General features: G+C 44.3%; 2 protein-coding genes and 1 pseudogene across 6 annotated transcripts in view; 1 reads left to right on the forward strand and 2 right to left on the reverse strand.

The window, feature by feature from the left end:
* The window catches only part of Sec8 (exocyst complex component secretory 8), an 83,929-nt gene extending 74,404 nt beyond the window's left edge, over positions 1-9,525 (reverse strand). For 3 of the 4 annotated variants that reach the window (XM_089578393.1, XM_089578392.1, XM_089578394.1), the window contains exons 1-9: positions 9,354-9,525; positions 9,082-9,122; positions 8,876-8,964; positions 8,637-8,699; positions 8,418-8,556; positions 5,798-5,886; positions 5,648-5,724; positions 731-926; positions 211-440 (exon numbers count right to left, since the gene is read on the reverse strand). In XM_089578393.1, the coding sequence (XP_089434519.1) occupies positions 211-440; positions 731-926; positions 5,648-5,724; positions 5,798-5,886; positions 8,418-8,556; positions 8,637-8,699; positions 8,876-8,964; positions 9,082-9,122; positions 9,354-9,425 (996 nt within the window). In that variant the 5' untranslated portion in view covers positions 9,426-9,525. Of the gene's footprint in view, positions 1-210; positions 441-730; positions 927-5,647; positions 5,725-5,797; positions 5,887-8,417; positions 8,557-8,636; positions 8,700-8,875; positions 8,965-9,081; positions 9,123-9,353 lie in introns of those variants that run through there. The other variant, XM_089578395.1, reaches the window with a different exon arrangement.
* Positions 1-25,804, reverse strand: part of LOC149349450 (uncharacterized) — a 508,176-nt pseudogene that overhangs the window by 383,042 nt on the left and 99,330 nt on the right.
* On the forward strand, positions 9,888-24,170 carry Rpn10 (regulatory particle non-ATPase 10). 2 transcript variants are annotated; one of them, XM_089578396.1, is made up of 11 exons: positions 9,888-10,047; positions 10,275-10,415; positions 10,493-10,604; positions 10,702-10,788; positions 10,859-10,927; positions 11,003-11,064; positions 14,151-14,313; positions 17,214-17,328; positions 20,537-20,695; positions 23,653-23,747; positions 23,843-24,170. In XM_089578396.1, the coding sequence occupies exons 1-11, from the start codon at positions 10,022-10,024 to the stop codon at positions 24,044-24,046; spliced, it is 1,233 nt and encodes a 410-aa protein (XP_089434522.1). In that variant the 5' UTR covers positions 9,888-10,021; the 3' UTR covers positions 24,047-24,170. The 2 variants fall into 2 exon arrangements, with proteins under 2 accessions (XP_089434522.1, XP_089434523.1); XM_089578397.1 differs by having other exon boundaries at positions 23,826-23,964.

Genomic DNA, 25,804 nt, shown 5'->3' on the forward strand with positions numbered 1-25,804 from the left:
CAAGGAGACGAAGTACACACGTTAGAGCTGGGTTTAAAATTAGGTATTTATTATCTTAAACATAATTTAAAAACTATTTTATGAATGTGTTACTCCATTGGTGGGAGCAGTAGTAGTGTTTCACCCAAATGAACAATTTTAGCATAAAGCTGATCAGTATATCCTCCCAAAAAAAAACTAACAAGAGTACACCATGCAGGATGCACGTACCTCAACAGTGTCAGCAATACGGTTCAGTAAAGCCAAGCACTTGATAAGGATGGCAGTGTATTTGGATGCAAGATGTGGTGCTTCCCCAAATTTTCCAGACTCTTCCAGCTTGAGCAAACTGCTGATCTCAGTGTCACCAGCCGAGGAGCTGATGGATGGGGAATTGCCAACTGTAAAGCTGATGGAAGCAGGGCTTGAGGTCAAGAAGCTTGCAGATGCAGGGCTAGAGGCTGCAGAGTGGGTGAACAACCAATAAGCAAGATGGTGGGGAAAGACCAAGGCAATAATCCAACAACTATCCAGCTACTGCTGCCGAAAGATTCACAAGCCCTTGCTTCAACTTGCCTCAAAAGGTCGCATGGTGGCACGTCGAGAAATGCAACAATTATTTTTCTTTTACAAGACAGGGAGCTACACTGACTAATAAATGCTGTACTGGTGGTCAGTGAATTATTTCTGGGCACCTGTGTTTTAAAAGCAGTGAAACCCCAGCAGACTGCAAAAATAAAAAAATGCTCACATCTTGTTTCCTGAAAGCTGATGTTCAGCACAGGTGTAATGGCGGGAGACTCTGGAGGCACTGATCTCGCAGGTGTGGTTGAGTTGAACTGCATTCTTCTGTCTGAACTTTGGCGCCGGAACTTTTGTACTGCTTCTGTTGTCGTCCTCAGGTACAAGTGCCTGTGCAATTCATCTACAAGGTCTTCATACATGCGCTGAAAAAGAATAAGGTCCCAAATATCACATTCATTGCAACAATCAAAGTTGGTGGAAATGCATACTACTACGACCAGCATAAAAAAACGAGGCATGTCACAGAAAAATTTTAAAAAATCACTGTAGACAGGATTACTCAGACGAGTTGAGAATTGGGAGAGTTGGTACGAATTCATACTGCTGTGGCACCACGACGACAGGGATGGAGCACTTGTGTTGTCGTCACTCTGTCTCCGTCCCTGTCCTCGTGGTGCCACAGCAGTATGAATTACTCAGACATTGAATAACACACATTTATCCAAGCATGAACCGTTTGATCTACAAATGCTAAAAAAAAAAAGTGCAGTGTACCAATCAGATGAATTCAGAGGCACAGTAAACTAAAGCAAGCAATTTCAAACTTTGAACAAATCATTCTCCTAGGAAATTGACTGAGGAGAGTACTGTCAGGTGGCCGCCCACTGCAGTGAAGCACTGTTTGTGCACAGGTCTTGACGCCAGGAGTGCACCGTCAGGTGGCACCCACAAGCAGTGCAACACAGTTTGGAACGTCGATGCTTCTCGTGTTCTATGCAGTCACGGTTAGGCATGACATTAGTACGTTACTGATGCCTTTTCAAATTCTCTGGACTTTAAAAAGGAATTTATTATTCCTGCTCATGTTCTCCTTGTCTTGATATTATGTGGCTACAATTTGAATGAAAATGTCACCACCTGGATTTTCAAGTACCAATCACAATCTAACCGGTTTGTTATTGTTGATCATTCTTCCTGGAATGTACCCATCAACTCACGTATGCTCCTAAGTTGTTTTCAGGGACTCCACATACCTAATGTACATAACACTGGTGTTATGCCTTAATTAAAAATGTTCACTGATGACAGCATCATTTGTAAAGTTACTGACAGGTCAAGTTATATTCAAATCCTGCAAAACAATTTATATGTAGTAGCTGCTTGGTGTGCTACTTGAGACATGACTAATAAAAGTGAAAAAAATGTGTACAGCACCTTGTCATTGTAAATTCTTACCCATTCCTACACCGACGGCATCAATCACATTGTAATAAACACATAGCAGGAATTTAAGTATATGAAAATGTTTTTACTGCTGGCCTACGGTGGTTTGGTTAATGGTTTATGGGAGTTTAACGTCCCAAAGAGACTCAGGCTATGAGGGACGCCGTAGTGAAGGGCTCCATAAAATTTGACCACCTGGGGTTCTTTAACTTGCACTGACATCGCACAATACATAGGCCCCTAGAATTCTGCCTGCACTGAAATTCAACCGCCGTGGCCAGGATCGAACCCAACGTCTTTCGGGTCAGCAGCCAAGCACCATAACCACTGCGGCGGCTTAAGATGCAGTGGTGGCTATGGTGAAATCTTAGATTTAAATGTTTACATAACATTAAGACTGGGACAGAAAAAAGTCGAGCCCACTTAAAATGAACCTGACGGTCAAACGGATTACATTCGTCGTATCTCAAGTTCATAGTGAACTTGCCTTCTTACAGCAAAAAAAAGAGTTGGAAAAAAGTGACATTTATTTCTTTCAAAAGTCCACTGCGTGTGTGCATTTCTTCGAAGCAGACTCTATCAAGCCACTCTCTCTCTAGAGCGGTCATGTGCTCCTGGCCAAGTCACTGCAGACGTAATAACAGCAACAGCGAGCAAGGCATTCACGGCAACTGGTGGTAGGTCGGCATACTCATCTTCGATCTTCGACAGAGTTGTGAGGATGCAGCAAAAAAGCTACTGCAGCGTGTGTACAGAATGTGCCACCCTTGTGTAGAGCAGTCCATATAAAAGGACACTGCCGCAACTACAAGGTTCTTAAAGCAACCTTTGTAGGAACGTAGAACCACACAGACCTACAAAGCAGTTGAGAACTAGCACTTTACCCAAAAACCATCGGCTACTGTTCGATTTATGTTTTCATTGATCTGTGTGCACTGCTCGACTGCTCCACACAAGGGTGATGCAGAAAGGCTGCAATGTCTGTAGACTGCCTGCACGCGGCAGCAGTGCAGAAGGAGGAGATCCAATTCAGCATATGGCACACGCCACATGACTGGCAGTGCCAGTAAAACATGCCATGTGACTGGTATTCAAACTTCTCAAATCATTGTCATTAGTTGACCACCAGCTGTGTGCAGTTGTTTCACTTTCAACACTTCCCTTGTGTCACGCTTACACATTTAGACGCTTTGCCTAGTTGGCACACACGAGAGCACTGACTGACCTTGTAGCCTGTCGGGGCACACTTGGCCGGGGTTAACTGCAATTTTAACGTCACCTTTTCTATTGTTTTCTTGGGGGGGTCGACAATTTCTTTGGGGGGATTACAGGAGCTGGGAGATGCTCTACAGTCTCCGTACTGGTGGGAAGTGCACATTTTTCGACTGCGGAAGCAAGTTTACAGCGCCTCCTCATTCTTATAACCAAGTGGTGTGGTCATGGTTTTTATTTCATCTGAAAAGCAGTGCTATAGCGGTAATACATATTTTGACTTTAGCTCCACCCTCGTTGATATTAGGCAAGCATTCATTATAACTGCAGCCGCTATAAATGGGCTCGGCTGCATGCAGAGCTGCCCTTCTACTTTTAAAAGAGAAGCGACAATGGCTGAACACTTTTTAATATACTTTGACAGTTGATGTACTTTGGTTTTTGTTAATCAGTCCATAAAAGGGACACTGCGGAGAAATTGAAGTTGGCTTGTATCGACAGAATACCAACTCCTGATTACAAAAACGCCACTCATACTGATAACAAAGCTCTTGTAACGTAGAAAAGAGCAAGAACCAAAATACAGCTATCGCCGCCACAGGCCAAACTCACAAGCACAAGCGTGATGACATCATAGGACAAAACAGTGTTGCTAGAACAAATGGTTCTAGCAACACTACGACACGAGAAGCCACGAATCACTGAGGCGCAGCCAATGCATGCGCAAATCTCCTTGACGTAGCCAGATGGCGCCACGTACTCGGCAGCTACGTGCGTGCCTGCAGCATCGGGACCAATCAGCGACTGCTCCCCGGCGGTAGGCGGGCTCCCAGTATTCCGCTAACGATAACAAGGTACACGGTATGCTAAAGGTGTCTATTTGCGAGAACTTCGTTGACGACTTCGAGAGCAGAATCCATCGTAACGCTGGCAAGACGCCGGTGCAAACGTAAACGAAGCAAAGGTAGCGACAGCCGCAATTTCCTTCAACGTGCGGCCGGCGGTAGCTTTCTTTTCGGCTGCTGCTAGGCCGCACTGCTAGACGCCAGAAATCACGGAGTCTGCGTTACGTCATGTGCACGTCATGTTTCATGTCGCTTAGTCCTGTGTCGTCATAAGAGAATCCCAAGTTTGAATCAGAGCGGCGGGAAAAACTTTTTCAACTTCGAATCCAAATTTCTTAGAAATAAATGCGTCTTTCGCTGCCGGCCAAGTGGCAACGCCGAACTATCAGATTTTGCTTGAAAAAAAATAGCAATAGAGCTCTCCTCACTGTCCCTTTAAAAAGATGCTTCACGGCTAATACTGCTACTAATTGTTGCTAATATTACTAATCTTGGTATTGATTTTTTTTTTCCACTCTTAATCACACTTATAATGCAGGAATCCTTCCTTGTTTATTTTTATGGAAAAGACCCCCTGCTCTTCATATGTGCTTGTTGGTAATGCACATCTGAATAAACAGAAGAGAGCCCAAAGTACTAGAAATATACTGCAGAAGAGTAGAACATTCAGCAAATTGGTGAAAATAAACTTGCATCAGCACAATAAGGCATAGAGAAGAATAACAGCATGTTTACTTTAAGTACATTGTGGCTTTCCCTAAAAGTTAATCAGTTCCAAACCAATTTTGCATTCAGAGCTCATCCAATCTTTCCTTTACTCATAGTATCTTATTTTTCTCACCGTTTCCAGCAAATCTGGCAAACTTTCCACCGGGTACCCACCGGTGATACAATGGGTACAAGCCTGGGTAGTGCTTGGCTTATCTGAGGTGAAATGCTTGGCAAAGAGTCTTTGACCCCACCCTGTGGACGAAAATACCTTGTGCCATGGCACTCTTTGGCTAAGCCACTCTTGTAGCATAAAAAATCATCATCATCATCAAATCTGCCAAACTCAATTTGATGCAGCTTAAATCCTGTATAAAACAGTAGGTCAAAGTGCAGACACTCAGGAATCAAGAAGTCAACCAATGAACATTAAAATTTTTTCCTCTCAGCAGACCTTGCAATCCAAGGTACAGGTGCCCACAGAACTTTTCAGAACACGCAAACCATGAACTTACTTTCTTGGCAGTAAAAGTGTTCAACCACAAATGGGATGCTGTGGTCTGCACTCCCCTACATGACTTGCACAACATACACCAAACTGTCAGGCCATGCCTCCCAGCAGCAAGGCTCTTGTCATTCCTGTTCTAAAAACTTGTGTGCCTAACTCGATATGTGACCCCCAAATGCTTGGCAGCATTAATGAAAGCAAAACGTGAATGAATAGAATATCACTGTTATGTTCCATACTATGGACACATACTTTTGAACAGTGCTCTGTGCAGTGCTCGCTCCCAACGGGAAATGCAAAAAAAATAAACGCGTGACAGCACCCAAATAGTGCACTCTATGTGCTCCTGAGGAACATCAGCAGCTGAACTTTGAGAGCAATACAGCCTGGTACAAGCATGGAAGAGGCTCTCACACGGTAAGCTTACCTCCTTCTTGAAGATAAGCTTTCCTTTCACATCCTTTAGTGCCTCAACACCTTCCAGACTTCCTTCAACGAGATTTACTGCAGGCACATGAAAGCAGGGCTCCAGTCAGAATACACACAAATAAATGCACTACAAACACAGCTCACTTACCAGAAGACACTAAAAGTTGCGTAGCATGAAGATATTGCTTCTTACTCAGGAAAGCATCAATTTTTTCTGGTACTTCGACTAAAGATTCACTGTAAATGAAACACCAAACTTGAGACATACGAGTTGTAAAAAGCATTAAAAAGTAGATGGCAAACATTTAGAGGGTGTTACACCTGACATTAACCGAGGTTTAAAATTTTACTGGTTTGTTTCTCGAGAGATTCAAGCAGTATTCCTGGCTGCCAACAAGTGTACAGGAATATTTCTTATTCTTTAAGATTATTTTACTTTGAACCCCGAGAATATCTGAAAAGCTTCAAATAGGAAGCTGAAGGGCATCAAATGAAACACAAACTGACCCTATCTCTAAAAAGACAGCTGTATTCTGAGCAATTTCATCCATGCTTTCAACTGAGCATCAAAAGCCAGGAAGACAGCAGCTGCGGTTGTGCCTGTTAAAATTTAAAATCAAGAGCTCATGCTACACACATCCCAATAATCATGTTCATTGCTTTATCTTTTTTTTAATCCTCTAAAAATAACTGCTACTACAGATAGATGATACTGGGGGCCTCTTGCAAAGTTAAACTTTATAACTGAAGCTTACCATCTATTTAAAATTGTTAGAAAACCAGATACCATAACCCTTTTTTCAAGCCATGCCTCCCGGTAAGGTTGGCACAATAAAATTGCCTGAACAAATAAACATACCTACAGAAAATATATGCATGTAAAAGCACGTTCATCATTTTTCACCACCACCAAACTACCCAACCAATTTTAACCTGTGTTGGCTGTTGCCCTATTACCCATAAAAAAAAAAAGAAAGAAAGAAAGTGTGTGTGGAAAGATTAACCGACTACAATTTTGGTTATGACATTTCCTTTTTTTCAAGAAACTAGCAACTCGTAATAAGTGTACTATCGCATTCTCTCCTAAGGGTAAGTTCATCATCATCATCAGCCTGACTACGCCCACTGCAGGGCAAAGGCCTCTCCCATGTCTCTCCAGTTAACCCTGTCCTTCGCCAGTTGCGGCCACTGTAATCCCGCAAACTTCTTAATCTCATCCGCCTACCTAACTTTCTGCCGCCCCCTGATACGCTGCCTTCTCTTGGAATCCACTCCGTTACCCTTAAGGACCAGTGGTTACCTTGCCTTCGCATTACATGCCCTGCCCAAGCCCACTCCTTCCTCTTGATTTCAACTAGGTTATCAAGGGTAAGTTGGGGTATAAGAAATGTGTTTGTTGTAAAATACTGTGAAAAGCTTTTTTCTAAGTTTCAGAAGTTTTCTATAGGAAAATAAAACATGACTTACAATGACCACTTCGATACATCATTCACAAAGAAGCTTTCCTTGTTTCAAGAGTATAAACTTACTGACTGTTACGTCAATCAGAGAAAATCGAAAAAAAAATTATCTCGGCATAGCCGCACGTTTGTTCGGGCTCAAATTTCGTACAGAGGTTGCATTTGGTGCTCAGTTTTGTTTTATACTACACTTAGGTGGGGTACCTGCCCAATTCGGTCAGAATTATTCAGAAATCCCTATCGTCTGCGGCGACGGCAAACCAAAACTGAGACTTTGCAGCAGTGGTAGCATTCGGCTGTAATAACTGATGCACTCTGTGGTAACTTTATTGTTTTCTCCCAGTTTTCTTTTACTACTGCACTTTCAACATAAAAGGCTGTTTTTATCCATCTATGTAAAATGCAGTGTATTTCTCATACTTTTCTTCTGGAGCAAGGTATTCTTGTTTGATGTGTTCCTGTGGGTTTTTTTTTTCTTGTGGAAGTGTGTCAGAGATAGATTGCACACCACGGGGGGGTTCTAGCATGAAAGAAGTGGGCTCGGCTTGTACGTCCTACCCGTAGTGTTACCAGTAATTCCAGTTCGTGACATATATCCTCAGAATCAGATCCAGACATTCAAACACTTCTTTTTGCATCCATTAGCCTGAACAATAGAATGCGGACTAATAAGAGCTGTGGTGGGCAATGGTACTGAGTTATCGTTACTCCACCAGTCATTCACCTCAACCAAGAAATAGCAGTTACTGGCTCATCTTTTTTTATCAGTTGCTGCAACAGCTCAATGAGCAAAGCTTACTTCAAAATGTGGGAAAAACTCTTCATAAACCCTACGGAAAAAGTGCAGAGTAAAGTGAGCGGTTGTTTCATGTAGTTTGCTCAGATTCCAGAAAATCTGCACAAAAGCTAGTGTGTAAATTGCATTACAAGTAATTTGGAGAAAAGAAACTGCAAATACACTGGACAATACACTAATCTGAACTACAGTTTTTTAAGCTCTAAAAATAATCATGGTTTGCTGTACTGCCTCTATCATCTCGCCTCTGGCAGAGAGGTTCGACAGATAGTAGTTCCAAAGTCTTGCAGATCACAGGTGTTGAGGCTTGCCCACGATAGCCCGTTGGTGGGGCATCAGGGCATTAAGAAGACTACAGATCGAGAAGGGCAGGCAATCATGAACAATACCCCACTGCACCACTGAACTGGAATGCACCATTCCTTTTACAAACTTTGGTTCAAATCATTTGGAACACCTTGTGCACATAGAAACAGACATGAGACCAACTCAGCAGATCAGTACTGACTTACATTTCTTCTAAAAGTTGAAGTACATGCTTGTGCTCAACAGCTTCCAGCCAAAGCTTTTTCAGTTCATCCCGTTTGCAGTGAAGAAGGGTCTTGCAACTTGTCAGCTTTTCCTTAATGCACTGCACTTTGCTGCGCGACGCTGCTATGCCAAAGTTTCGTTATCAGCACCACATGAAGCTAACCTCAGAAAACATGCACGAAAAAAAAAAAATAACTTGCCTGATATTCTCGATGATATTTTACTGAAATCCTGCATCGCTCGAGTAAGGTCCTCTTTGTTTTCTGAAAAAACACTGTCAACTACCAAAACTGGCCAGCTGCGAAAAAGCCAAGTTTCACACAGAAAACGAGAAAAAACTCAGATATCGCGTTTGCAATGCAACTACGATGCACGAGGAAATTCAGACGCACACAGAAAGGAAAACGAGCCAAGTCTCCGTAAGATTGCTCCTACTCACGTGCAACCAAGTCATCCAGCTTCTGATCGCTACGCTTGAAGTCCTTCTCAAGTTTCGCTTTCTCACGATCACGATCGGCGCTGTTTTGGCTGCCAAGGTTGGAGAAAACGGCGGAAACCGCCAGATGAGCCTCGAGCGCTGCAAACACGGCCTGCAGAGGGCTTAAGCAAATGTATACCGTGAAAAAGCACATAAAACATGTATACCTGGCAGAAAGCGATCTGATAACCGATATAAGCAGGCCATTCTGGAAGTAAACGAAGGAAAGGGCGTGTTACAAGTGCCTCCCGCATAACCCGGGCCTCGACCAAACTATCACCAGGCGGACAGCCGGCAACATCACGTACGCTCCCCTTGTTTACAGCACCACCGTGCACGAAAATGAACACAGCGCAGAGATTACAAAATGCTCTAAGGAGGCCCACATCCGCCTACAGCGGTAAAAATGCAAGCTGCGATAAAAAACAAAAACTGTTACCGAGTCTTTCGTCGTCTTAAACGTTCTCGGTGGCCGCACAGGGCCCCCCGACGAACTGACATAGTTTGCCATCTTATAAATTAATCAAGACGGAAACGTTCAGGTTTTACGCGAAAGTTCTGCCACAAGCGCTCACGCCGCCGCATCCATCTAGAGTTACGCCATTTTCGCGATGGACGTTGTTTCAGCCGCTGCTAAGAAGGTGGGGAAAAAATACATTTAAAATAAACACATGCTCAAGAAGGTTATATATAAAAACTTTATATGTAACTTATATAAAGGTGATATATAAAGGTTAAAGGAGGTTATATATGTAAAGACTCAAAAACTTTAAGCCTTTATATGTAACCTCCTTGCATATGCTATATTATATATATAATTTAAAACCCGCTAGGTAAATTAATTGGAGGTTCTAGCTTATGTTTCAGATATTAATATGAAGGTATGTATTTCTTGGCTCCTTCTCTGCGTGCTTGCGCGCTGCGCTCGTTCAAGTCGGCCGCTCTTAGTTGGCACGGTTAGTACCGTACGGTCGAGCTGGTACGAGCCAACGTCGGTCCGAGCTGGTGCGAGCCATCCGCTGCTGCTCTCTATTTATTGCTTGCTCTAGCAATATCTGCCTTGTAGCAGAGTCATCGAGAGGGGCTGCGCGGCCAGTAGCAGTCAAAATGGTCCTGGAGAGCACAGTCGTCTGGTGAGCTGCAGCGAGTGGTTTTCTATGGTCTACTGCTGTCTCTAATCGTCGTGGAGGCGTTCTTAGAGGGAATGTTATGTGTTATAAGTGACTGATGGCAGTTATTGAAGCGCCAACATGACTTGCATTACCTGTACTAGGCTTAGCTCTGTATTGACGTTGGGAAACATTTCGTTTGCAGTGTCCGAAAGTGCTCTGTGAATTGTTATCGTAAAATTGTTTTACAGCGTGGACAACAGCGAGTACATGCGCAATGGCGACTTCATACCCACGCGTTTACAAGCACAGCAGGAGGCTGTTAGTTTGGTGTGCCATTCAAAGACCCGATCCAACCCTGAGAATAATGTTGGCCTGCTGACACTGGCAAGGTAAGCGTATATCCACATTCCACTATATTTTCGTCGTTAACGGGTGCTCTCTTTCTTCTTCTTATCTAATTGTACAGCTCCGAAGTTTTGGCTACGCTTACCACTGATGTTGGGCGCTTGCTTTCCAAGCTCCACCAAGTGCAGCCGAAGGGAGACATCAATTTCCTGACTGCTATTCGGATCGCTCACGTAGGTTACTTTCTAGTGTTTATTGTGCCCTGTGAAATTTCACAAGGTGGTATCTGGCGTCACGTAAGCGCGGAATGGTCGTGCTGTTCACTCGCAGCTCGTGCTCAAGCACCGCCAGGGCAAGAACCACAAGATGCGCATCGTGGTTTTTGTCGGCAGTCCCATCGAGACCGATTCGAGAGAGGTGCGACCGTGTGTTGCCGCTTCATGTCGTGCTGACGTCTTATGCGGTTTTTTTTTTCTTTTCTTTTCAGCTCGCTAAGCTTGCGAAACGGCTCAAGAAAGAAAAGGTTAACGTAGACATAGTGAACTTTGGAGAGGACGTAAGTGCTTGTTTTGTTGTTCCTGTTCGCATTTAAATGTGGTGCTGCATTCTTTGCTTTCATTTCCCTTCCTAGAATATAAATACGGAGAAGTTGGCGTCCTTCATCAACACGCTGAACGGAAAAGACGGTGGCGGGTATGTTCTGTTATTTTTAAAGGATGGGATATTCTCACACATTCATGATTTGGCAAAGCTTTGGGCTGGGAGATTTGGCAAATCTTTGGGCTCCAAGTCCCAGCATTTTGTGCTTGGTCTTGGAGGGACAGCCTTTGATTGAAAGTAAATCAGTGACAAGAGCTGTTGAGCTTAAGATCAGTGTTTGAAAACTGAATGTGCTCATATCAAAATAGCCTTCTATTTTTCTTCATGTCACGGTGTTTTGTTTTTTTTTAGAATTTATTAGTGAGTGACACACGAGGCAGTCGCCAGATACCTCTTCAGGTAGTTGATAGGGGTGTGCGCATATTTTCGAAATTATTTGAAACAAATCGAATCCATGCACATACACAATGGTTTCAAATAGTTTTTGGATAATTGCCACACATTTCGAATAGGACACGCTGTAGATTTTTTTTGTTATTATTTTGCCCAGTGAAGACTTTCAAAAGCATTGCGTACGTTGCACCACATGCTGCTGCCATCAGTCTTTGCAGAAGGTTGGGTTCGGCACCTTGACGTGTGACGGCGTTCATAGTTATCATGCATATAACCTTCAAGATTAGGCAACGCGACAAGGTTAAGCCAGGCATAGCAAACCGTGCATTCATGCCCTAGTATCAGAGGTCATGGCTCGAACACTCAACTCTGATCTGGCACTAGCTTGTTCGCTGTCACCATCCATAGCAAAAGCTAATTTTCCTATGCGCATGACATGGATGAAATGGTTTGGCTTTATGGGGTTTAACGTCCCAAAGCAACTGGGGCTATGAGGGATACCGTAGTGAAGGGATCCGGAAATTTCGACCACCTGGGGTTCTTTGTTGTGCACTGAGATTGCACAGCACACGGGCCTCTAGAATTTCGCCTCTATTGAAATTTGACCCCCGTGGCCGGTATCAAGCCCGCATCTTCTGAATCAACAGTAATTAATACAGTAGAACCTCCATCACATGAAATCGTCGTATAATCTAAAAAATTAAAATTCCATTTAACGTTACAGAAGCAGCCGTATTGATGCAGTATTTGTTCCAGAAAACGTGACGCAAGCAGGCAAATGAAACAACTGTATTGTTTTATGTACTCTGGTTTTAATGTGAAAGCATTACTAGGCTATGTCAGCGAGGTCGTATCACCAAAACATGTCCGCAGTAGTTGTGTTGTTCTCAGAAGAGGTAGGATCAAACGAATGGTTTGTGATCGACAGAGGAGGGTGTGAGGATGACGTGCAAAAAATTTGATGTCAATAGGATACTTAAGAGCCAAAAATGTCGAAAAACCGTCGAAATGGCGCAGACGTCGATATAGTGAGTGGACAGAAAACAGCCATGGACGGCAAAGTAGTAGGTAAATAGGCAAAAAAGAGAAAATAAAGTTTGAAATGAATTGAAAAATCAGGGGGTATTACCCCTTATGTAATACCCCCGATACAAGGGGGCCTTTAAGGGAAATAAACTGAACTGAATGAGTAACAATTAATCGAACAAAAAGTTTGACATAGATTAATTAGATAATTATGAGCAAAACTCATTGGATGGCTGAATAGGCTGAACAGGGATATAGTGGGTGGACAGAAAGGCAGCGTTGGCGCCAAATTTGAAAACGAAAGTGTGTGATTGAGGTTCAAGGATGTAATCGGTGAAATTAATCAGTTAGGTGATTAGTTAAGATGATTAACAGAAACGCTTTGAGACTGTGCTGACCAAAGGCCAGCTAACATCTCTCCTTGCTTCGTCACTGGGCACGAGTGCCGTGGAGTCTTTAGTGCTTTCGTATTCTCTTAATGCGGGTCACTGCAGTGTTCTCTAACTTTTTTTTTGTACACCCAACTCCTGTCAACAATAATTGCTATTAACAATGCATTCCATTACAAAGTAAATACATTTCTTTCTAATGAGTTAAAACTTGTTTTTCTCAAGTGAGAGCACCCCAGCCCTAAATCAATTCTCTTGTTGTATATGCTGGTAGTAATGTAAGTTTTGGTCTAAGCTTGTGAACTAAACATTTCGACAGAATTGCCTGTCCGATTAGATTGTACTAATTAAAAGGTAAGGGTCTATTTTTCCAATTAAGGTAGTGTTAATTCATTGGTTTGTCATTGGTCTAGAAATGTTTAAAAACATATGAAAGAACATGGTCTAGTTTGCTGCATGTGTATGTGGATTTCTTTTTTCCACTTGTTCATTGTGTTGTTACCCAGGCAGCATATATTTTTGTTGTGAACTAGTTCACTTGATGTCATCATCAGACCTGAGCAAAAGCATATATAAAATGTTATTTTGAGTTAGGTTTTCACCTGAATGCAAACAAAAAATTTGATTGTTAAACTGTTTTTCATTTTTTTTTTATGTTGCATCCTCGATGCCTTCAAAACATGGCAACAACTTGATCTGCATGTATGGACTTCAATGCATGTGTAACAAAATACATATTGAAATAAAATTAGAAATAATCGTAGTGAAGCACAAGAAGCTTGGTGCTTATTTGGACGTAGCAGACTTCTTCGGGGGACTGCTGAAAGTGTGCCTTTTCTTGCAGTCCTTCTAAGGGGAGGTAGATGGGAACATTAATGTTTTCAGACTGTATTTAGAAAGAGTGGGGCAGTTTAGAAACTATGGAGGAATCTGTACCGTTATACATGCGAGGTCTGACAAGGGCATCAAAGCCTAAAAATGTCAGGAGGTACTGTGTGCTGTAGTTGCATAAGCCTTTCAGAGGTCTACTTTACGACTGCACTTGACTTCTCATGGAAAAGGTTATTTTGCAGGGTGTCGATTGCTGGCTTTTTCTGTGTTCATGCATTAGCTGGCAAGAAGATGCATATGTGAATGCGTGAATGCAAAATTTCATTTGTGATGAAAGTGGCTTATGTGATGAAATGTCGGTATTATTTTCTTTGACTTGCAATGGCAAAGTAGGTGGGAATGTTGATCAGTTGCCAGTAAGCTATGTGGTACTCCTTATGATTGCAGCTAATCGTATTGCAGCAGTTATCATGCTGAGCAGTATTTGTTTATGGTGAGCACTTGCTTAACTTAGCGGTGTGCTTGTGTGGTTTTTTTCAGATCCCACCTGGTGACAGTGCCTCCAGGTCACCAAACACATCTTTCTGATGCACTCATCAGCTCACCGGTGATTCAAGGCGAAGATGGCACTGGCGGCATTGGATTGGGAGTTGGCGGCTTTGAGTTTGGTGTTGATCCAAACGAGGATCCAGAGCTGGCCCTTGTAAGTGCTAGTGTTTGTGTTGCACACACCTGGCAGCATTTGCCCAATGTGGGTGTCAACTGAGGGCGTCAAAGTCTGAATGGGTATAGCTCCTGCCTAAATGGCCATAGTAAATCTACCAGGCAGCGGCTGAAACATGCTGAGGTTTTTATGCCAGTGGGATGTCAAAGGCATGTGTTAATTGGCTTTTTGACACCTGCTTTTGTCCTCCTGTTTGTATAGTGACCGTCGTTGGTTTTACTCTGTTAATCTGTCCCTTCAGTTTTTAGGTGCGTTTGAAGTTCTTGCCAGTGGCTATGCTCTTCTGTGAAAAGGAGCAAGCACCAGAGGTGTGCAGGAAGGTTGAAGGGCACTCCTGATCTCTCTAGCATTTCGCCTCCATCGAAATGTGGCCACGGCGGTCGCATTTAGTGCAGGCGAAATGCTAGAGGCCCGTGTACTCTGCTGTAAAATCTCTTGTCCCTTCAAGTTTGAATTAATGAGTCTGCTGTATATAGCTGAACATCGAGGTGTGAACTGTGAAAGTTACACTAGAATTAGCTCGGTGATCGAGCTTAGTGCATGTGAGTGTGTGCCTCATTCTGCTCCTGTTGTCGGGGCCACTTACCTTGAAGTTGGCTGTATTTCTTAGCTACTTGTGGTGTTCTTTTCGCATACATAAATTCTAGTCTGTGCTTGCACACTGCATGTTTTGTTTCCTTGCTCAGACGTATTAGTGTGCTACACATGTCCAGGTATTCTTGAAGTCATTGCAAGGACATGTGGGGTTTTATTGTTAAAAACCTGCTTCCTGTAGTACTTCCTAGTTTTTGTGCAGAAAACCTGTCTCCTACCATTGGATGTAACAACCCTTGAGCATATGTAATACTTTTGTAAGGGCTGCACACTTTATTTCTTTTCATGGTTTTAACGGGGCATGGCTCTTACACAAGACTGGCTTTTTTGCATAAAACCTTTCCAACACACATCCCGCTTTTGTGCTGTGACATACATATTTGTGGTGAATTAGCGCAGCCGTTGCATCCCTGATATCTCGTTTGTCTCGACTTTGTTAATGGTGCCAGTGCCATGCTTTGGTTTCAATTGTAAGTCAACCCCCCCCCCCCCAACTTCAGAATTTCAAATTTAAAAAATAGGTACACTTGCAATCGTGTAAACACGGTAACATGAGTCTCTTGTTTTCTGACATCCGCCAACACTGGTATTACTCTGTTGCAAAAAGCTTCTCTTTACCTGAATCAAGCCTATTTTTTAAAATTAGTGGCAGGCTTCTCTGTAACACATGGTATACGGTGTATAGCAACTCTGGAGGGTACACAGAATATTTTACACCACACACAGAACAAACTAGTAGGAAAGGACAATTCTGTTTCAGTGGTACGGATTGCAAGCAAAATTACGAAAAGCACTGAAGACCACTTATGTGCTGTGAATCTGAAAGCATGCACACGGAGTGTTCGGCTGCAGCGATGGCACACTGCTCTAATGCAGTATTTTGCTTTCTTTCCTGATGATGTAGGCACTGCCGATGACTTCATGAGGTCGCATGGGTTTTCAGACTGTCTGGCAGGGAGAGCAACGACAACGCCGGATTTTCCGCCTCATGAGCCATATACAGTGAAAGCTCGTTAATTCGAACCTCGATAATTCGAATTTCGGATAATTCGAACTACACTGCTTGGTCCAGCCAAGCTTCATAGAGATCTGTGTATAAAAAAAGCCCGTTAATTCGAAAGCGAGTTGGTTCCACTACGGATAATTCGAACTACGCGCCGCCGCGCCTGTGCGGCTTGGCGCACAGCATGTGGCCAAAAAAAAAGAAAGCATCTCCCCATAGTTAGTGGCTGCGCAAGTCCTAAACGGGGACACAAGATGGAACCAGATAAAACCGTGGATGAGTGGTTACAGCCTACATGGCGCCATCACAGGCGCAGTGGCCGGCCGGTGGCACTGGAGGGTAGGGGTTGGCGGCGGTGGTGGCAGCTGCCTATCCTCTTTTCCGCGCAACCTCTGGAACTCTCAACTAAACACTCGTTAATTCAAGCCCTGTTAATTTGGAAATACGCATAAGTACTGTCAGCGCGATCCCAGCCAACACCCGTGAAAGGCTATGACTTCGGACGGCTCGGACGGGCGCTACAAATTATCCTTCCACGCATCAGTCGCCAACAGAAGCACGCCGCGATTATGACGCTGGCTTTTAGCATCGTTTGCTGCTGTTATTGTGCGTTCCAATGACTGAGTGGCAGTAGTCGGCGTCCGTCCCGTCCACCCCAATCGCCCATGGCACGATAAGGCGATAAGGCGAACGTATACTGAAAACGAGGCTTGCACAACCGGACAAGCGTTGGCACTCTGCCAAGTTCGCTTCCCCCCACTTGCTAGAGCTAACGCCAGAAGTAAACGCACCATGATGTTATCGCTGCCCAAGCATCTTGGCACGCAGCCAAGAAATGCGTTGTGGACCGTGAGTGACGGTGCGAAACGAACGGAGGGACGCATTTTTTTTTTTCAAGTTCTTTGGCAAAAATCGGGGTGGGTGGGTTCATTATGCGAGTGGGTTCGTTGCGTGAGTAAACACGGTACATATACCGTAATGCAAATGGTTCTTGCCGGTTTTTTCGCGGCCATTCGATAATTCGAACTTTTTTTCTGGTCCCGTGAAGTTCGAATTAATGAGCTTTTACTGTAATGCTTTCGGATTAATAACTTGACTGCTCGTAATCGGCACCAAGAAATTCTTTCAATGGTTCATTTTTGGATAATGCTGTGCAGTCTGAAAGCGCATCGAAAGTTTAACAAAAGGCAGTTCATAGTTGATTCAAGTGAGCTTGTTGCTCTCTGGTGTGCTTATTGTTCTGTCTGTGGAGTTTAGCTGCTCTGGTGTATGCACATTGCAGGCACTGCGTGTGTCCATGGAAGAACAGCGCCAGCGTCAGGAAGATGAGGCCCGGAGAGCAGCTGCCAACTCTGCGAAACAAGCCACCCAAGCTCCTTCCACTACCGAGGCAGAATGTATGCTTGCAGGATTGTCTTGATACGGCACATTTCTGTACACTTTAATGGACCAGTGCCCATAAAGTTTCTTGCATTTTATATTTGGGGACAAAACACTGATGCATATGTCACCTTGTGTTGCACATAAGTAATGGCCTTTGAATTGATGTGTGTGCAGTAAAACCTCGTTAATTTGGACTTCAAGGGAATGGGAACAAATATTTGATGTTCATCCAGGTTAGCTAGCAAAAAAAAATTGCCAGAACTTGCTTGCATCGTCATAAATTTATTCGATGAAAAGCTGGACTACTGTCTCTTTTAGAGACAAAAATTGCATGGCAACAAAGATTTTTCGCCATTTTGTCACATTGTCTAATGCATATACACACTGTCGGTTGCGAAGACAGTTTTATTATGGATACTTTCCGCACAGCCTGGCTGCCTTGGCGGTTAACAAACATAGCACCCGTATGGGCAGGCCACAGTGGTAATGTGTTGGCATGCATTTGTGATGTAACCTCCTGTTGCTGCGTCACAGATTTCTCACTATTCTCTCAGATTGTCTAATGCATATACACTCTGTTGGGAGTGTCGGAAGCAGAACTGTTCCATAATAAAACTGCCAGTGCGGTAGCGGTGCAGCCTCTTCTCTAGCAATGCCGGCACATGTGAAAAGGCTTCACTTCACCGACAGTGAACAGCACATGATGAGTGTGCAGTTTTCTCAACACTGGGAGAGCTGGAGAAAAAAAAAAGTGAGGGAAGCACAAATTGTCGCTGGAGTAGCGTGATGCTTCGAAAAAGGCTAGCAACAGGTTAATCAGTGTTCTAAACAGCCGTAAACGTAAACAGCATGTAAACGCAGTGTAGCTTGTCTTGCTTACCTGGCTGGCTGGCTGAGTCAAACCTAATTGTAACGAACACTGATATAGAGAATTGTGTTGGCACACGTTAAAAGAACCTCAGGTGGTGGAAATTATCCGGAGCCTTCCACAGTGGTGTCCCTCATAGTCGAGAGTCACTGTAGGACGTTACTCCCTATAAACCAAACCATTTTTAATGTGATTTCACCTTGCTTTAATTTCTTATTTCGGTTTCCATTTTGTATGGTCCTTTCGAGTCTTCTCGTAAAAGCTGCATTTAACGAAAACTTGAACGCAAATATCCAACTTTTTTTCATTTCGTTATATCCAGATTTAAATATTACGTGGGCTTAATGAGGTAGACCTCAGTGCTCTCATTTAACGTGTGATCTGCACAGACAGATAAGTCGCACACAATACACTCGCGCTCTATACAGAGACTTCCCTTTAATCCCACCACCTCCCTTCCCCATGTAGCGTAGCAAAGCTGCTCTCGTGAGCATACCTTGGATAAATCACAAGTGCTCACTCGGGCTCACTCGCAAGCTTGGTGAGCTTAAAAGAGCTCTGAAAGGGGCCCTCAGTAATGTTGCCATGTGCCTAGGATGTTAAAGGACACCACTTCACAAATATCCTCCAGCGAGAATGTTTTTAATGCGTTTTGTGGAAGGCAAGTTATCTTGGTTAAAATTTCATTCGGTGTTTTCGCGCCTTTCTCCCTCCTCTTGTCACTTTTGCACAGTGAAATGTTGGTGCTCCCCTGCCGGCTGCTGACGCGTGCAGGAGTTCCTTGAGAGTGTCCGGCCATAGCCATGATAGCTGCTTAATGTCAGAAAGAGTTGGCGCGGCAAGCCAATGATAGCCCTCCGCTACTGACGTAACAAGTGCTGTACGACTCGTGCGCAGATTCAGGCGAAAGCCCAAGGGGTAGAAGCGCAAATTTTTTTAAATATATTGTAAATGATCGGCTCGCTTTTGAGGTCTTTTACACGGCATGAACGTTCGGTGGCCTGAACTCTACATAATGCAAGTGTATTATAGCTAACCTGAAACACCCTTTTCAGGGACCCTTTTCAGGGACCCTTTAAGGGCTCACTCAAACTCGTGAACTCCTTCTCATTTAGGCTCAGGCTCACTCAGACTCGCGATTCATCTAGGCTCACTTGCTCATTGCCACAACGGTGGCTCAGTGGTTATGGTGCTTGGCTGCTGACCCGAAAGATGCGGGTTCGATCCCGGCCGCGGTGGTCAAATTTCGATGGAGCCGAAATTCCAGAGGCCCATGTACTGTGCGATGTCAGTGCACGCTAAAGAACCCCGGGTGGCCGAAATTTCCAGAGCCCTTCACTACAGCATCTCTCATAGCCTGAGCCGCTTTGGGACGTTAAACCCCCATACACCAAACCACCACCAATTACTCGCTCATTTCAACTCGCGACTCATCTAGACTCAGCTCACCTCGGCTCACTCATTTAGACTCACAACTCGCGTGTACTCACTTATTTAGACTCTCGTCTCATCTGCGCTCACTCATTCGGGCTCAGCTTGACTCAGGACTCCTGTAAGCTTGCACATCAGACAACTGAATAGTTTTTATGCCCAACGGCCCAAGTTACGCACCTAAAATGTCAAAAAAGGTGTTAAAAACATGGTGATGCGATGAGCTAGCATGCAGGTGCCGCTTGCGGGAAGTAAAGGTCTAAGGCCGCTGCATGCATTCCGCTACCAATTAAAAAAACAGCAAAGGAAAAATTAGAACAAATTCAGCTAGCCACAGCCAATATCCGAGACCAAGTGCTGCGACTAATCAACTTTTCTCGCCTTTTAATAATGTTCTAGGGTGCTGCAGCCACAAAAATTGCATACCACAAAACAATGAAATTGCTCTACATCATCATCTCAACCAAAAGCGTATTCAGTATTACAAGTCCACAGCAAAACTCGTTTATGAACATTACAAACTCTTGCCCAATAGGCATCATGGATTCACTTGGGATCGTGGGATTGTTCAGCCTTTCATCATGAACTTATTTGATTTGATAGGTCCACACTTTACCGGACTGACCGCACTCAGATCACTATCTGAATGTGAGTCCACTCTCACCACAGCTCGGATCGTGATCTTAAATGAGCCTGAGTGAGTGAGTCTACTCATGAGTGAGTTCGCTGACCTATGCTCATGAGGAGACAGTGGTATGAGCCTCACAGCTCTTTCTTCCCCCATTTTATGTTGGAATATTTTCCTGGAGGTGGCAGCCCCAGGGAACTCTGAATTTATGGCTATCTGAAGTGTTCTCATTGCAGGTGAAGGTTCTGTGAGGAGGCTTCGCATTCTCTTAAGTTAATTTAATGGGTTTGTGCAGCTGGCTCAAGTGAAGAACGGCTTTTGGAGAGAGCCCTGGCCATGTCCATGGAGACAGAACCTGCCCCGGCTGCCACGACTTCTAGCCTGCCGGACTTCTCAGCCATGACAGAAGACGAGCAGATAGCCTACGCCATGCAGATGTCCCTCCAGCAGGCTCGTGAGTGTCAATCTTCTCTCTCTCATATTTTATTATTCTTTTTTTTAAGCTTGGCAACATGTGAATGCTGTGTTGATATTAGTGTTAGAAAAACGTTCTGTCTGCCATGTGTCATCTTAAAAGGGATACCGAGGACAAATTAAAGTTGGCGCCTGTTAATAGATAAGTGTCTAATTATAATGACACTATTTTCACTGAAAATGGAGCTTTTAGAAATGGTAAAAAAAAAACTAGCCTAAAAACGGTTAAAAAAAAATGAAGTACAGGTGTCATCACCACATGCTGTGTCGCAAGCAGACCGTGTTGCATCAGGACATTTTCACTGAGACCATTCAGGCTAGGCTGCACCGTTATTCACTTCCAAATGGTGATCATGGAGTCCTTTCCGGTCTTGACATCACAAGTTTGAATCAGGTGGCGGGGAAGTTCTTAAATACAATTTTTGCAGCAATGAATTCGTCCTTTGCTTCTGGACAAAGATAACTATAGAATCAATTTTTACTGGGAACAAAAGTTTTCTGGCATTGTGCTCACTGTCCCTTTGAGCTAATGACACGTCTTGAAACTACCTATGCATCAATCTGTAAACATCAGAGGGCTTGAGAAAGTAGTGGCCAGCCCCTGAAAGAGAGCTCCAATGTTTTATGACCAGTTCGCTCTCTTCAGGGCTGAACGTGATGGCCTGGAGTAGCAACTGTTATGTGCAGCGGTCCGTTGTAGTTGGTCACGTGGCTTGTTATGTATGGCATTGAGTGCCAGATATGAGAAGCAAGGCAGCAGTTATTGTGGATGTCATGGTAAAGTTGGGATTCTTCACAAGCGCTGCCTGTTGCCACATGCTTAGTTATTCCAAGCGGCTAGCGAAAACAGCTTATAAAAAAAAAAACGACACAGACGGGAGAATGTAGTGCACAGCTGTACACAAGGTTTTCTGCTACATTCTGTTTCGAAGAGGTATTTGCAAAAAAAAAAAATGCACCAGAACTGCATGCAGCCATTGAAAAATGTGTGTCGTGGGGGGGCCATTCAGCTTGGGTATGTTGCGTTTTGCTGCTCAGCTAGCTGACTGAAAACTATGGTAGGCTTGTCATGTCACTAGCACCGTCATGTGCTCAAATTTCGCTCTGTGTTGGCGTTGGATGGTGTGCTTTAATACATGCCACTTGCTGGGACACTGGGGACAACTCCATAGCATTTTTGTTAGCAAAATCCAATAATGGGACATTTCATGGCGTTGTTGTCGCTTGTCTGGCAGAAATAGACCATTTATTGCTGAGAGGCTTGGATCTTTTATCAGCTTTATCAGCTGTCACTTTGTTTGCACCGGCCTTGCTATGGATCCCGTTCCCAGTCCCAACAGCTAAGTTCTCGTGAAGAACTTCAACCTGCAGCGGCTGGGCTAGCTGGATACCAAGAACATCAGAGTGCCGACGAGTTGGCAGTGTCAGCTGCAAGCGAAGCTAATATTCTGGCAGCTGTCATCACCGAGCCACCACCACAACTGATGAGCATTGCTGTAGTGTAGGGTAAATTGCAGTGAAATGCAAAAAAAATAAACGCAGGTGCTGGTCTAGGGATGAACTTGATCTGAGGATCACTTAGAGGGGCATTTGGATGTTGTCTGGTCCGAGCTTGTAAATCGAGATGCATCTAAAACTGAACCACACGGGCATGCATAGCAGTACCAAGTGCCAGTTTCTTTGGCTTCCAACATGTGGGTTGTCTTTTTTCAGTCTTTCTTGTGTGATAAAAATCCACTAGCAATTCTGAAACAAGACTTAATTCAACATTCAGATGCGTAACCTTCATGCACATTGTCAGCCTCAGAAGTGCTTGGTTCTTCACTGTTTTCGTCATCATGCTTGTACAGTATTGTGCATCTTTATCATGAAGAATTAAAAAAATTTTCTGACCTCAACCGTTGGTTTGTTTGCGGTAAAACTGAGCACAGAGCTTTCCTATTGTGGTGACTTGTAGCATGTTTTACAATACTTACTTGATTCAGCCGTGAATGATGCAACTCTAATCATCTGCGCCGAGATTGACGAACTGAAAGCAGCCAGTGCCAGATTGCTACGAAGGGCTGCAGTGGCGCCATCAAAGGACCTGCACAGCTTGTAATGCTGACCTCGGCACCCTTCGTGTCGTGGCGTTTTTATATGGAAACAGCAGATGGCGTCACTAACGCCCTTTAGTGAAAACCCAGAGTTGGCAGCTTTTGGTTTGTCTATTTCGAGGCAGACCATTGCGGGTTTGCATCATGCACGGCTGAACCAGGTAAGTACTGTTGAAAAAATTACTACGAGACAAAAGTTACCGCAATGCCCCAATTCTGTGCACAGTTTCAGCATAAATGAACCAGCAGTTGAGGCGAGAAAATTTTTAAGTCTTCACGATAAAGATGCACAATACAGTACGTGCGAGGTTGACCTATGGCAGTGATACATGTGTTTTAGTTCTTGCTCTTTTCTACCTTGCAAGAGCTTTGTTTTAGTGAGAGAAGTCTTTTCGTTATTAGGAGCCGGTATTCTATCAATACAAGGCAACTTCTATTTCTCCTCAATGTCCCTTTGATTGCTGTAACTGTTTTTAGCCCAAAATATGAATACGTGTACCGTATAAACTCTTGTAAGGGCTGCACTTTTTTTTAAATTCAGGTGTGAATTTTGAAGGTGTAGCCCATAGGCAAAAAAAAAAACGCATTAGCGCATCTTTTTTTTCTCAATATGTAGTCGAAAATTCAGGTGTGGCCCATACACAGGCGTACTTGGAAAGCAGGTTAGCTGTGGAAGAATTTGCAGTATATCCTCTGTCGTTTTGAAAAGGAAAGGATTGTTGGGAAAGGCAGAGCACGAATGAAGGGAAAATGAGTGTGAGAAATTTTGCCTTGGACAGAAGCAGAGCAGGACTTGGTGCTGCTTTAAGCGGAACAAACTGGAAGCTTTTGTTGCATGCAGAGTCTGACAGTTCTGCATCGGGGACAGCACCTAGGGCTTCCCCGGCCGTGAATGAGGAGCCAATGGAGACAGATGAGCCTGAGGAGCCCAAGAAGGTAGGCCAAGCCCAGTCATTTAGTGACCAGTACCCTACCAAACCCTGAGCTGTGCTCTTCAACCCATTGAAGCTTCAGTGACGGCCATTGTGCAGGATGAGGCAGAGTCCGAGGACTACGAGATGATTCGGGACCCTGCCTTCCTCCTGTATGTCCTAGAGAACCTCCCTGGTGTGGACCCCCAGAGCGAGACTGTGCGCAATGCTTTGGGAGAGCTGACGCAGGGAGATGCTGGCAAGAAGTCTGCTGAAAAGGAAAAGGGCACGCAAGACAAGGACAAGTCTAGTGGGGACAAGTAGTTACCTGTCCTTAACAGGCGCGCCCTGCTGCGTGGCTTGGCCCTGCCCTTTTGGCAATGCTATGATTTTCTAATGCTAATAGCTTTCTGGGGCAGCGGCCTAGTAATAAAGGATTTATTGTGTCCGCCTTGCTCCTGAGCATTCTTTCCCACACAGATAGGCCTTGTTCTTTGCAGAATAGGGTCGTGGAAGCAAACACACCCCTTCTGCAGTGTTGCAATGATCCACACCTTCAGCATGTGTTCATAGTTGTCTTGAGCAGCATCCTGCTGCTGAAAGAGCCAGCAAACCAACCCTTGCAATTTACCTCTATGCCGTCTGCAAACCAACCCTTGCAATTTACCTTTGTGCAGTCTGATTGGCTTAGTAGTGCTGAGGCATAAAAAGGAGGGGGGGGGGGGGGGGGGGGCATCACATGCTGTAGTGATTCCAGTGCATGCGTTGCATTGGGCCTGCCCTTCTCCAATTCCAATGCGCTAGCAATCCTGAAAGTGGAGAAAATTACAAAAAAAAAAGTGTTGGTTCAGGAGACCTCTAAGGGGCATGACAGGTTTGTTTGAAGAATTGCAGTTGTGTACTTGCATGAAAAATGCAAGAGCCTGTGATTCTGTACCCAATGGGAGTGCCCTCGACATGCTGTAAATTCCAAAAAACTCTTAGCAGGGAAATTCTCACAGACAATGCCGACGCAGCAGACACTATGACCTTGGCTTTACCTAGAATAGTGAAGCTTTCGCTTCAAAACAAGCCGGGCGAGCTGTCATGCTCTTGATCGTATTGCTGCGCACACATCTCCGTCTTGATTCTGACCTACTAAAACCAACTTGGTTGACGTCATGTCTGCCAATAAAGTGCTCCGCCAGTGTGTCTCATTCTGGACAGTTCCCGCCGGCCGTCGTGCAGTGCGTGTATAATTTTCCGGCGTATAATTCAGGCTTTTCATGTGTTATCGCTATGTGAGATTCACATAATCAAGGTTCAGCTGTAGTCAGTCAGACTAGGCAGATCCGACGGTCGGTGGGCTGGTCACCAGATTTCAGCTGAAGCAACGGTGTGTTAAATTATACCGGCGACGATGCCAGCGTGGCCAACGATCGCCTATTGTAGTGTGACAGGTTTTCAGGCCAGCGACGCCGACAAAACCAATCGGCGAGAAGGCCGAGTGAAAAGTTCACACCCGATGAGGCAACCGCCTGAACAGCTAGCTGCATTTCTTTCTACGTATTGCTAAAAAACGAAACGGGCTAAATTTCATATACTTTAACACTCGCAAGCGATGAGCTTTGCCGGGTAATTTCAGTCGACGCCGGCCTGTACACCTTCCACAACGAGTAGACCTAGCTAGTCCACAGGAATAGTTCATGCGATTTCGGCAATTATGAATAGCGAATCCACAAGTTTTAGCACATGTAAACTGCCGTCGAGCATAGGTCCAGAACTGCTTACATCGTAGGAAGCGCACACAATAAGCGGGAAATACCAGTGTGGCATGGTCTGCCGAGCAAAGCCATTTGCTGCAGATGGCTTGCATAATGTTCGACTCGGTATTCGGCTAGAAGGGGATGGGGCAATGGGACATATAGGAGCAATGATAACAGAAAAATTTAAAGAAAAAATCAATGTTGCGTGTATTTTATAGGGAAAGGATAGAGCAGTTACTGCAATGGTTTAAGTTTTATGGGGTTTAACGTCCCAAAGCGACTCAGGCTATGGGGACACCGTAGGGGAGGACTCCGGATAATTTCGACCACCTGGCGT

This window comes from Amblyomma mixtum, chromosome 3 (assembly GCF_055824585.1).
Source record: "Amblyomma mixtum isolate Tamu chromosome 3, ASM5582458v1, whole genome shotgun sequence".
Lineage (NCBI taxonomy): Eukaryota > Metazoa > Arthropoda > Arachnida > Ixodida > Ixodidae > Amblyomma > Amblyomma mixtum.